The 14,383-nt window shown below is 38.8% G+C and overlaps 1 protein-coding gene across 1 annotated transcript; it reads left to right on the forward strand.

The window, feature by feature from the left end:
• Positions 1-827: 827 nt before the first annotated feature.
• On the forward strand, positions 828-3,939 carry GNGT2 (G protein subunit gamma transducin 2). Its single transcript, XM_072111350.1, has 2 exons — positions 828-1,207; positions 3,585-3,939. The coding sequence occupies exons 1-2, from the start codon at positions 1,124-1,126 to the stop codon at positions 3,708-3,710; spliced, it is 210 nt and encodes a 69-aa protein (XP_071967451.1). The 5' UTR covers positions 828-1,123; the 3' UTR covers positions 3,711-3,939.
• The last annotated feature ends 10,444 nt before the right edge of the window (positions 3,940-14,383 follow it).

Below are 14,383 nucleotides of genomic sequence, written 5' to 3' on the forward strand. Positions count from 1 at the left end.
ATTTCTTAAAGGTTGGACCTGATGGACTTGCCTCTTTCTTCAACCTTATTGATACTATGACCTTTCTCAATTCAGATAAAAGTGTCAAAGTAGAGAAAGAGCCTTGAGCATGAAAGGTAGCTGGCTCAAGTGTGAACCTTCAGTTGCTTCCCCCTTATTTTGTTTACAATAGGTATTGTGCACATCAGATAAAAAGGTGGGTGCTTTGGGATTTAGGGATCCAACTCCAAAATATCTACGCAGAAAGTAATCTGAGCACTCCAGTATGCTGAAAATGTTTTTTTAATTTTTGACACATGGCCAAAATTGAACGTTTTTGGCGGATGCAACGGCCTTTATCAAACACATAGGCCAGTGAGATAGCGGGGGACCCCTTATTTTGATTCATATGAACTATATATTAGTTTCATAAATGATCTACATTGGCCCCGTCAATGTTTTAATGACATAGTAATCTCATAAAATATAAATCAGTAATCTGACTGGCACCAGTCTCCCCAGCCCAGTTCTTGTCATTGTTAAAAGGAAAGAGAGACAGTAATGCTAAGCAAACGAGACATGGCTTCTGCTTGCTTAATGAGCAGAGAGAATCAAATACAATCATTTTAATGGAAGTAGGGTTACAAATGCTCCCTAAAAATTATTTATATACATACAGTGTACAGTAGTGCATGCACAATAATAACATGAATGCTGAACACCTATCAAAAATCAAAAATTCTTTCCTTCATCTGTAACATAGATGTATATACTGTATATCCCCACAGAGCTGTAAGCAGGTTAGATGTTAAGCCCTTTATCAGATTAGGATTAAGCGGGGTCTTCCATCTGTGGTCCTCCATAACGACTGACTGAGAGGGATGAGACGAGAGGGGAGAGAGCAGGGCCTGGTTCCACATCATCTCTTCATAAAGACATTCACTTAATTCTGTACATTTAGATGGACAGCAACATGCTATCTTCTGAGAAGGAATCTTGAGTTTTCCACACATTGACCTTCTTCTGAAGAAAAACATAACGATACATCTTGCTGTGGACTACTACACAAAAACATCTCACAATATTAGGGACCTGTAGTGAATACCAGTAGTTTTCTTCATCTAGGTTCATATAGAGTTGTGGAATGGCTCAGGACATGACAGAAAAAGACCTTCTGAAGATGGAGGTTGAACAGTTGCGAAAGGAGATCAAAACAGAAAGGGTCCTGGTAATGTATCAGGATTTTTTTCATAAAAACGATGTTCCCTCTGGACCAAGGCATTAAATAATCTTGTGTGCAGTTATATGTTCTCTTGTGCAGCTGTATGTTTTCTTGTTTAGTTGTGTGTTTTTAATTGTGTAGTTTTATTTTCTCCTTTGTCATGTTCTTGTGTTGTATGTGTTGTTGTTGAGTTGTGTGTTCTCTAGTTGTATGCTATTTGTATAGTTGTGTTTTCTGTATAATTTTATTATGCATTACTATACATTATTATGTATAATTGTTTTAGACAAGTTATCTTATTATTGTTCATGTTTTCTATATAGTTTTTAGTGTAATATGTTGTGTGCTCTATTTTCTAACTGCATATTCTTTTTAGTTGTAAATTTTTTTGTAGCATCTTCTCTTGTTTCTTTGTTCATTTGAATGTTCTCTTGTAAATAGGCATTCTCCTGAGTAGTGTAATTTTTATGTGAACCATATGTGTGCATGTAATATAATACCTGATAATAAATCGCATATGCAATTTATGTGCAATATTAACAATTTCGATAAGATAGACTTATTACCAAATATAGTAACTATATAGACAAAGGTGTATTAAATTGTATTCCTCTTCTCACCTGTTTTTACATTAATGTTAAAAAAACAAAACAAAAAAAAAATCGGATTTGCACTATATGTCTCTTAAGTTACATATACTGATATGATACTAAAAGTATTGATTTTTTAAAATCTTTTACATGAAGCATAATATTCAGGAATTTGGTGTAATTCATCTTAATGTTCAATCAATACATAAAAAAATGTTGTAGTTTTCACTATGGTCAAAGAACCTTATAGTAAAATGACACTTCCTGCTCTGTAGAGATCATTTCTAAGCAGTGATCTCATCATCACAGGAAGGATTACAATGCTATGGATTACAATAGGTGATAGTTACAGTTTTCCCCTCCCCATGAATGACCGCAGTGTAGAGCATGCCTATAACACTGTAGTCAATTAGCTTTTGCTGTCCATGCTGTAAACCATATCTCTGTTAATAGTAGATATGTCATGCTGGTCATCCTTTTAAAAATGTACAACAAATATGATAAAAAAAATTAAAAAACACTAAATAAAACGTGTTAGAAAAAATGTTTAACTACTTATTTTTTTAAGAACAGCACAATTGTACATCACATGATGGATAGGGTCAAAGTTAAGTACACAAAAATGGCCTAATTACACTAGAAAAGGTAGAACACCACAATAATCTATAAAAGCTAAAACATGACCTTTATTAAGTATGCATTAAAAAGTACATATATAGGTACACATACACCACATAAAACATAATGCTAAAAGAAAACACACCAAATAGTAAATTACTCACACCAATCTAGCAATGGGTTTGTGGTCACCAATATTGTGCAGGTAGTCCTGAAGCCAGGAAAGAGTATTCAATGCATATAACATCTCACTGCCCCTGGCCCCCCCGTAATGACTCCCACCCTTACAAGGGCAGTCCCTCGTACCGAACCCTAACAGACACCCCTCATCCCCCCGCCCTGATCTCTGTTAATAGTAGTTTTTTAGAACAGCACAATTGTACAGCACATAATAGGGTCAACTTTTAGTACACAAAAATGCCCTAATTACACTAGAAAAGGTAGAACACCACAATCATTTATAAAAGCTAAAATATGAAGCAGCGCTCGGCAATTTCGTTCAGCTCCATAGAGATTAATGGAGCAGAACGGTCATGTGCGGCCGTCTGCTCCATTAGTCTGACGGAGCGATGAGGGGTCTGAATGGGGTATGTGGGACCCCATTGGTCCCCGCATTTTGGTGATCTGTGGGGGTCTCAGCACTGAGACCCCACTGATCAGCAACTTTTGTTCATGGGAAAACCCCTTTAAAGGGTCTATCCGGGTTTTAAAAATAACTGAGGTCCGGGCTGGGGTGGGCTAGTTAAACATAACAAACATCTACTTACCTCGTCCGGCGCCGCCGATGTCCCGCTCCGCGGCTGGTCTTCTCTGTGCGCCGGTTTCATTACAAGGGTGCACAGAGAGCTTCCGGCCGGAAGCTCCTATCCGACACCATCTCTCAGCGCTTACAACGCTGAGAGATAGGGACGGATGGGAGGAGCCGGACACATCCCGGACCAGAAGCTCCTTGTAAACAAACAGGGGCACGGATCGAAGGGACCGCGGTGCGGGACATCGGCGGCGCCGGAGGAGGTAAGTACATGTTTATTATGTTTAAATAGCCATCCCCAGCCCAGCCATAAGAAAGTTTTAAAACCCGGATAACCCCTTTAAGGTTCATTTCTGGCTGGGACATTTTAGGGGCATGACCTTTTATACAGATCAATATTTACTATTTTTGTATTTCTTTGAAGGTCTCAAAATCTGCCCAGGAAATGAAGGCCTTTGTGGAATCTCTAGCAACAGAAGATCCTTTGATTAAAGGAGTACCAGAAGATAAAAACCCATTCAAAGAGAAGGGTGGCTGTTCTTTGTCCTGACACTCGCACTAAACCGGACTCCTGGAGCCATTCAATAAACTGCTCTTACCCCATTGTAGTCGTCCACAGAGTAAATTGTGTTTATGTGTATGATTTTAAAAACAAGTCTTTTCCAATTGTTGGCTTACAGAAGAGGATGATGGGGTGTGTAGTGGGAATGTTAATCAAATTCACTTACAATTGGATTTTTTTTTAAGTATCTGCAATAAAACAGACCAATATCTCATTATATCTGAGCTGTTTTTAATACTTTACATTTGCATCCTGGTGTCATGTGTTTATATAGCAGAGCTTCTTTAAATACAAAGCAACTCAACATATAATATGTAGCTGTAAAGACATGGTAAAACCCTATGAATGTTATATGGATAGTACCATTATAGACTAGCCTATGACTTATATCACTAATAAACTGAGATTTTACCTACGGTACCTTATAGATCTCAGAACTGAGGTATCATGTCCACTATCCTACCTGGTAAAACAGCCACTAGCCCCAAATCCAGGAGAAGTAGAAAAAGAGAGTGGAAAATACCACCACAAAAAAATGGCCACCACTAAAATTCTTAAGTGTAGGAAATGCCACCACTTGCTTGCAGGACGTTCTTTGGGTTTTTGATATGAAGCAACAATAGTTTGTCTTTTAACTAGGGCAAAGACTGAATATGTCGCTGTTGTAACCCTACAGGTACCTAGCTTTGGCCATATGTCTCCATCAGTCTTCTTTGACCTCCAACATTTGCATTAAGTTCCTGTAAGAGGTATTAGCCCTTGACCTTCTGCCACCGGTTAAAGACCGAATCACCCGAAGAGATAGGTCATGGTCTAATTTGTTAATTAGAAATGATGGGAGGTATGAGTTGGCCCTATCTGACCACACAGATTAGTCTGTTCAATGGGGTACACTCCACTTACAATTATAGTGGTGCAGCAATACCATGTTTACTTACCCGGTTCTGTTGCAATCCAGCGGCGCGTTCTCCGATGAGGATTCGGGTCTTCCGGCGATTCACTAAGGTCGTGCGCCCGATGTCTACCAGGTGTCGCTGCTGCGCCGAGGTCCACCGGAGTTCACCATCCTATTCCTGGTGCATGTAAGTGTGTGTCAAGCGACACTTTTTTTTTTAGAATCTGTCGGGTTTTATGATGGCCACGCCCCCCGTTTTTCGTCGCATGCAAGCCGGCGCCGATGCAACACAATCCGATCGGGTGCGCCAAAAACCCGTGGCAATTCGTCGCAAAACTATAAAATTCGGAAAACCCGTCAGGAAAACACGATTCGGACCCTTAGTAAATGTGCCCCATTGTGTCTATCATAATAAATTATGCAAGTTTCCAATTCCGTTCTGTGTATACAGCTCCTATGAAAAGCTATGGGCTACAAACCACATTGGTTTATTGTATATAACCTGATTCTGTAGCCCTGTATTTTTAGCTTCCATGCATTGCTAGCTGGTTGTTTGTTTCAGTATGTCAGAGATTACAAGATCTTTTTTATTTCTCCTTGTGTCAGGGGAGGATTGAACAATCCTTGTCACTAATCATTCAGTTAAGACAGACTTTTCAGGCTAAGTCCTGATGTCCTGATATTAAACTACATGTCTTAAGTAATCTCATCGGGGCCTCTTAGCTTGGTTGCCACAGACTTTTAGATTTATGTCAATCATTTCTGTAGAAAATCTGCAAGACCCAATGACACAGGCTACAATATAAAAGATTAACTAAATGCCTCCTAGTGGATCAAAAAGTCATTTGTAAAAACAAATATTCTGCTAGTTGGGGGTTTTCTGTGGCAACTTGTGTTTTTTTTCCAACGAAGGTATTGGAACATAAAAAATATCTAAAGATCTAAAAATGTAAAGATACTTACCAGATACAAGGTGTGCTGTGTTTGAAAAAAAAATAAAAAATTATTGGAAATGATGAAAGAATTAAATAATTAAACGTGACTCCACCCTTAAGTAAAATATCTTAAAAGATAAGAACATTTTCCTAAAAAATTATACCAAAAGTCCTCCTTTTATTTATTTAAATATTGTTAATAATTCTCATAATTATCAATATCATAATTATACATGGCGGCTGTGTGTCTGGTAACTGTATGTGGCTTGGCCTGGGCTTGTAGAAGTCTTTGGACATTTGAAATATCAGTGTGTGTCATATGAAATATATATTTAGTTTCAGAACCTCAGTATCATGTCCACTATATATTCATATATTATCATATATATTATCATATATTCTGGGCATATCATTAGTAGGCTGAAGCTACCCGTACTCATTCACAGTGAGGGAGGAAACCAGAAAATAGAGGAAACCCACACACACAGAACACCAACACACATATACCATAGTTAGTAGTTAGGCCCCTTCCCCCAACCAGATGCTGGTTAAATTCTCCCCCACCCTGAAATATGTAGGAGAGAACAGTGGTATGAACATCTACAACCTCGTTTCTCCCTTTACTTTTTATACATGGTGGGGAGACAGTCCCCTTGAATGGAAATAACTATTAAAAATCCCAAAAAATCAAGATTAGAAAATGGTTTTGTTTTTTCCACTTGCAATAGCACACATTAGACAAGAGTGGCGCTGTGAGAACTGTCCTTTACCTGCACTAGGGATCACTTACGGTAGTTATTATATATTAATATTCAGCTATATTTACATGCTGTAAACTGCATTTTCACGCTATTGTCTCATCTACTCTGATGCCATATGTCATGATTAGTAAAATTCTTGATCCTCTTCCAACAGCATGTAGACTCATTTGGGTAATTACTCCCTAATAAGATTAATGTTCTGCTGCTATGACCTGGCTGGACTCCCATGTCAGAGCATAGATGTGTATGTTTATGCTAATCTCCAAACCACAGATTAGCACAGTGTAAAATATTATATCTATCTATCTATCTATCTATCTATCTATCTATCTATCTATCTCATATCTATCTATCTATCTATCTATCTATCTATCTATCTATTTGTATGTGTGTATATATATACTGTATATATTTGACACAATGGGGCTCATTTACTATGGGCTCCGCGGACCGCACTTTCGTCGGACATCCCAACAATTTCCGTTTTGCACCGCTGGGACAGGGATTTAAAAGGGGTTTTTCGGTGCACGTGATCGGATTTTGGCGCAGTTGCGCCAGCTTTCATGTGACACAAATCAGGGGGCGGGTCATCAGACGATCCAACGGATTCAGACAAACTGCGGGATTTAACTTCAAAATTGTGTTGCAAGGCATGCACTTACATGCAGCGGGAAGAAGATGGTGAACTCCGGCGGACCTGATCGGGGAAGCGACACATGCAGGATATCGGGCGCACAATCTTCATGAATCGCGGCAGAGTCCATCCTCATCGGACAGTCTGGATCGGGGATCGCGCAGGGACCGGGTAAGTAAATGTGCCCCAATGTTCCAATAATATAACAATATATAACAATATGTAAAATTATTTTCACTGGGAGAAAATATGATAGAGAGTCCTCATTACATTAAGGGGTGGATCACTGAATAATGTAGATAATTTAAAACATAACTTTTAATAGCATTCTATTTAAGATCAGGTGAATCTGTGATAAATAATACAAAAAACACAAAGCTGATTGGCTGAAAAACTATTGTTGTGGAGTCTGGCACACTAAGGATTCTGGGAGGACGAATATTCATATCTTACACACAATTTCCTCCTAACCTTACCCCTCTCTGGCCAGCAGAGGGAGTGTTAAGGATTCCCAATGTATGTTTGCAGCGTTAGTGTTACTGCAAACAACACAATATTCAGGGCTTTCCAACTAAAGCTCTGCCCAGCCATATGTATTGGTTAGAGCTAGAAGCTCACAACAATATGACAGTAGCTCCGTATGTGATTATTAACGAATAGTTTATAAAGTTTTTTAACATTATATAGATATTATGATAATAATTCAAGACTATTTTTAATATTTTCAGCACATAAAATGGATTTGTATTTTCTTTGTCTGTGTTGTACTATTTTTAGAGCTTCAAATTGTATCCTAAAGTTGCTCTAATGGGGATAAGACATCATAACTAATGTAGGTAGGTGAGCGACTGTTAGTGGTCATCTAGTCATGGGCATGTGTACACTGTAATATATTAGCCTTGTGTATAGTCTATGCTTCTGTTATCATTAATATCTAATAATATTGTAATATTAGTTTGTAACAAAAGAGAATACAAAGTCACAACCATGCTCACAACACATTGATAACAGTGAAGTGGAATGGTAGGTTTGGTACACTATCCTCTTCTTTTGGTTGTTTTTATTTACACCAATATTTTGGTCCAACACTACTATACATTTTGATCATCTTTCTGATGAATTCTGGGGGAGATTTATGAATACTGGGGGAAAAGTGTCTGAGAGCAGAACTGTTCTGGTTTCACATGGCAACCAATCACAGATCAGCTTTCATTTTCCCACAGCTATTTATAAAATTTAAACTGAGCACTGATTGGTTTCCAAGAGCAACAAGAACAGTTTTACCTCAGACACTTCTGATAAATCTCCCCCAATAAATTTGACACAGAGCATGCTGCCTAAAGTTCCACATATTTTACTTATACATATTGATGAGCGGACCCGCACTGGGTCAGGATTCTAAGGCCCCTTTCACACTTGCTTTTGATGTACAGAACTTGCATTGCACTCTGACATTGTTATCAATGGGTTTTTCAGACTTGCTTTATTTTTCACGCACACACACAATTTTTTAAACGCACTTTTAAATCTCAACATGCTCTACTTTTGCAAATTACGTGTGAAAAACACACCATACAAGTCTATGCATCAAAAACGCATTGCACTCTGAGACATGTGCAAGGTCAATGCAAATGCAATGCATGTGTGTGAAAACTGAGACACTGGGACTCATTTACTAAGGGTCCGAACGCCGCACTTACGTCGGGTTTCCTGAATATTTCCGTTTTGCACCAAATTGCCATGGGATTTTGGCGCACGTGATCGGATTGTGGCGTATCAGCGGTGGCTTTCATGCAATAGAAATCGGGGGGCGTGGCCGTCGGAAAACTAGATTCAGAAAAACAGCGGAATTTTTAAAAAAAATTGTGTCGCAAAAATAGCACTCACATACACCGGAACGAAGGAGGTGAATTCCAGCGACCTCCGGCGGACTTCAGTGCAGCAGCGACACCTGGTGGTCATCGGGCGCATGACCTTAGTGAATCCCGGGAGAACCAGAATCAGCGTTGGAGAACGTGCCGCTGGATCGCGAATGGACCGGGTAAGTAAACTGCCCCACTGAATGAAAACTGATTGAACTCTGATGGAAAATTTCTGTTTCTGACCAAACCCTGATTGCTCTCTGATCAGACTCTGACATGATCTGCAATGCAAGTGTAAAAGAGGCCTAAGTTTAGCTGAACTTTGAACGAGAATACCCACAGGCAGGGGCGTCTCTAGGTTGCGAGTTCATCGCATCACACTCGCAAAAATGATAGCATTGAAAATGTCATCAAAAGTTGCAGTAAATGACACTACTCACAGCTCCGTTCACCAAAGTATGAAAAAGTTATTAGCGCCAGAAGATGGCAAAATAAAAAATTTGTACAGGAGGTTTTAATTTTTGTAGATTTGCAGAAAACAAGCCATCACAGAGCTCTTTACGTGTAAAAATAAAAAAGTTATAGATTTATCAAGGTGGGGAGTGAAAAATGAAAAAACAAAAAAGGGCCAGGTTATTAAGGGGTTAATGATGCTGCCAACAAAAATGGCCGTTACAAGTTTAGTACAAGCATGGACATTCATAGAAACATGGTACATACGAGGCCTGCAGATGGCATAACATCTATCATATGCCAAAATACCTAGAAGAAAGTATTACAGGGCTCCAAATGCCACAAAGATGGACGTCTGAATGGCACAACCAACCAAAGATATGAAAAGATTTTTGGCACAAAATTGACTGATGAGTAACAAAGATCAGAAAATGAAAGATGATGTAGGAAGAAATACATGGGAGTATTCCTATGTTTCCCACAACTGTGAAGATGTAGACCAACAAAAAGAATATGAAGAGGATAATCTGGGTATTTGGATTATCTGTGAGTCCTGAGAGGACAGAAGCTTGTGTTCAGCTATGGTTTAATCCTCTCATTATGTTTCTGTGGTAAAAAAATATTTATACAATTATAAAGCTTTATTTATTATTCCACCCAATGTTTTCAAAAAAAGTTAATGATTTCTTTTTAAAGGGTAAGATTGATATGTAGGTTTAATTACTTCAACACATGTACAATATACAGTACAGGCAGTCCCCAGGTTACATACAAGATAGGGTCTGTAGGTTTGTTCTTAAGTTGAATTTGTATGTAAGTCGGAACTGTATATTTTATCATTGTAATCCCAGCCAGAACTTTTTTTGGTCTCTGTGACAATTGGATTTTAACCCCTACGGGACTCAACCTCTTTTGGCCTTAAGGACGCGGCCCCATTCTTCAAATCTGCCCTGTGTCACTATAAGTGGTTATAGCGTGGGAACGCTATGAGATATCCAGGGGATTTTGAGATTGTTTTCTCGTGACACATTGTACTTCAAATTAGTTTAAAAATTTGGATGAAATCTTTTGCGTTTAGTTATGAAAAAAAACTAAATTTGGAAAAAATTTGGAAAAATTCTTTATTTTCAATGTTCTAAATTCTCTACTTCTGATGCAGACAGTCATAGCTCCCAAATAAATTCATAACTTACATTTCCCAAATGTCTGCTTTATGTTGGCATGTTTTTTTAAGATTCCACATATTTTACTAGAATGTTATGAGGCTCCGAATTTAGGTATCATTTTTCAAATTTTTTGTAAAATCACCAAAACCTGTACTTAGATGGACCTGCTCAACTTGTAATTGACACTGAGAGGCCTAAATAATAGTGAGACTCGTGAATTACCCCGTTGTGGAAACTACACACCTCAACGTATGAAAAACCACTTTTAAGAAGTTTGTTAACGCTTTACGTGTTTTATAGGGGTTAAAACAAAATGGAGGTGCAGTCTGCAAATTGTAATATTTTTTCACAATACACCCATTTTGTGTGGAAAATTAAACATTTACAATGGATTAAATGAATAAAGGCTCCACAAAGTTTGTTACCCAATCTCTCCCGAGTACACTGATACTCTATATGTGGTGGTGACCTGCTGTATGGGCGCACGGCCGGGCATAGGAGGGAAGGAGGCGCCATCCAGATCAGATTTGCTATGTCACATTGTTCAGGCTATAATTTTTTTCTTTTTTTTAATGTGGACCTATAGGGGCTTATTTCTTTTGCCACATGAGATGCACTTTTTTGGTACGTAATTTGGGGGAATCTATAGGCTAATTGGTGAGATTTTATTAACTCTTTGTTGGTGGAGGAAATGAAAATCATCACTTTTCAGGAAGATTTTTATGGTTTTTTTTTTGGCCGTTAACCATACCATAAAAATAGTATATTATTTTTATTCTATGGGTCGCCACGATTACAAAAAGACCTCATTTATATAGATTTTTTATTTTTTCCCATTTTTACGGAATAAAAAGTAATTTGGCAAAAATGTTGTTACTTTTAGCATCACCGTCTTTCATATGCATAACTTTTTTATTTTTCGCCTCACAAATCTGTTTAATGGCTTATTTTTTGCAAGAAGGATTGTTCTTTTTAGTGGTCTTATTTTAGAGTGCATAACATTTTTTAAATCACTTTTTAGAGCATTTTTTATAGGGTATTAATTGAAAATTATCTTTTTTTCTGGAGCTTTTTTTTTTTTACGGGGTTCACTTTTCGGATCTAATAATGTTTCTGTTTTATTATGCAGATTGTTACGGACGCAGGGATACCAAATATGTGGGGGTTTGTACTGAATAAAAACCAATTTGGAGAAAATCTTGTTCATTTTAGCATCACCATCTTTTCATATGCATAACTTTTTTATTTTTCGGCTGACAAATCTAGTTAGGGGCTTATTTTATGCAAGAAGAGTTGTTCTTTTTAGTGGGCTTATTTTGGAGTGCATAACATTTTTTAAATTACTTTTTAGAGCATTTTTTTATAGGGTATTAATTAAAAATGATCTTTTTTCGGAACATTTTTGCATTTTTTTTCTACGGCGTGTACCGTGCGGGTCCAGTAACGATTCTGTTTTATTATACAGATTGTTACGGACGCGGCAATACCAAATATGCGGGGTTTTTTTGTGTTTTTGTGTTTTTTATACTTTATTAAGTGTTTTTATAGGACAGTGACATTTTAGGGGCTTATATTTTAATGCATTTATTTTTTATTTATTCTAATTTATTAACTTTAGTGTTTTTGACTTTTTTTTTCAAGTTCAATACACTGCTCTACAATACTATTTTATTGTAGAGCAGTGTAAACTGTCTGAGCAAGCTTGCGCATGCTCAGACATTTTACAGTCAGACCCGGAAGGGGTCTGACTGCCAGGGAGACCGGGCAGCTCCGGGGCACATTCCAGTCCTCGGAGCTGCCCAGAAGTGGATCGGATCCCCCGATAAGCGGCACAGGGGATCCGATCCACAGCGCAAAAACCCTTACACGCCGCGGTCATGCTTGACCGCGGCGTGTAAGGGGTTACCACCCGCGATCGAAGCCGGCTCCGATCGCTGGTGTTACCGCAGGCTGTCAGCTGTACTAGACAGCTGACAGCCGCTGCTTCTGGTACCGGCTCTGTTCGTGAGCCGGTGCCAGAAGCAGGATGTTATAGAACGTCCCCGTGCGCTAAGCATCTAGCCCCGGGGACGTACTATAACGTCCTGGTGCGCCTAGGGGTTAAAAATGTTGGGTTGTCATAAGAATCAATATTAACACTAAAGCTTCATTACAGACATCAGTGATAACTGTTACAGCTGATCATTGTAGTCTAGGACTAAAGTACAATAAATTACCAATTTCCAGTGGTCCGTTTGTAACTAGGGGTCGTATGTAAGTCGAGTGTTCTTAAGTAGGGGACCGCCTGTATACTGAAGGTGTTTTACAGGATCAAGGTATTGGTCAAATTTTTAAAATAAATGTTACTCGCCTCCTTCATCTCAGCCTCCTTTTATGGCTGATCTTATGACACAATGGGGCTTATTTACTAAGGGTCCGCGGACTTCCCGTCGTTTTCGGGATTTGCGCCGCTGGGAAAGGTATTTAACAGGGGATTGTGTCGTACGCGAATGGATTTTGGCGCAGCTGCACTGGCTTTCATGCCACAGAAATCGGGGGCGGGGCATCGGACGATGTGTTGCATACAATACACTTACATCCACCGGGAAGAAGATGGTGAACTCCAGCGGACCTGAGCGGGGAAGCGCACCATCTTAGTGAATCGCGGAAGAGTTCATTCTCGTCGGACAATGCACATCAGGGAACGCACCAGGGACGGGTAAGTAAATGTGCCCCAATGTGATTGGACCAGTGAGTGCTTGTTCCAGCAACATATGGTTCTCTTTCTCCCCTCATCTGCGGGCTGGATTATGTGGTTATTCCTGTGACCATCCTCCTCATGCTGCTGCTGTATTGCTGACATTTTTCATTGAACTACTACAAGACTTTTACCCTAATGGTAGTTATGGATGATTCCTATTATAAACCTGCTAGAACTTTTCTCATATTTCTCATAGTAGAATTTGCCAAATTGAATTTCAAAAGCTCTTTATCATTACATAATAGTACAAACACAAAAACGGTAGAACCTTTTGAATGTTAACCATCACATTACTGTCTATTAACCATTGACATGAAATATAGGGGCCAGGGCAGTAACTAGAAGAGACAGGGCCCCATTCTAGACTTTTTAATTGGGTCCCACTTCCCCTTAAAAATAATAATCACACACAATGGGGCACATTTACTTACCCGTCCCTTGCACGATCCCCGCTGTGCGTTGTCCGACGATCATGGACTCCAGTGCGATTCACTAAGATTGTGCGCCTGATATCCTGCATATGTCGCTCCCTGCTCAGGTCCGACGGAGTTCACCATCTTCTTCTCCATGCACGTAAGTGCATGGCTTGCGACACAAATTTAAATGTTAAATCCCGGGGTTTGTCCGAATCCGTCGGATTTGTGTCGCAGGAAAGCCGATCCTGTAAAACACCTTCAGTATATATTGTACATGTGTTGAAGTAATTAACCCAACATTTTAATCTTACCCTTTAAAAAGAAATCATTTTCAATCATTTTCCAACAAAAATGTTGGCTCCAAAATCCTATCACGTGCGCCACAATCCCTTTTTAAATGCGGCGCAAAACGGTAATCGTCCGAATAACCAACGTATGTGCGGTCCGCGGACCCTTAGTGAGTAAATGAGCCCCAATATATGCACACTTCATATACATACAGCATATACACACATACACACAGTACCATATACACCCAACAGTATATACATATCACATATATATACACACATACATACAATACCATATATAGTATATACACACACATACAAATACAGTATATACAGATCACACACTATAAAAGCTATTTTGTAATGGATGTGTAATGTCACTTTAATAAAAACACCATGATGCAGAGTGTGTATAAAGAATGGCACATTGTGACTTTTGGAAATCATAACATGTAAAGGTCATTATGCAAGGAAACGTAGACACAGTCTATCACAGCCCATCTACAGTA

Source organism: Engystomops pustulosus, chromosome 6 (assembly GCF_040894005.1).
Source record: "Engystomops pustulosus chromosome 6, aEngPut4.maternal, whole genome shotgun sequence".
Taxonomy (NCBI): Eukaryota; Metazoa; Chordata; class Amphibia; order Anura; family Leptodactylidae; genus Engystomops; species Engystomops pustulosus.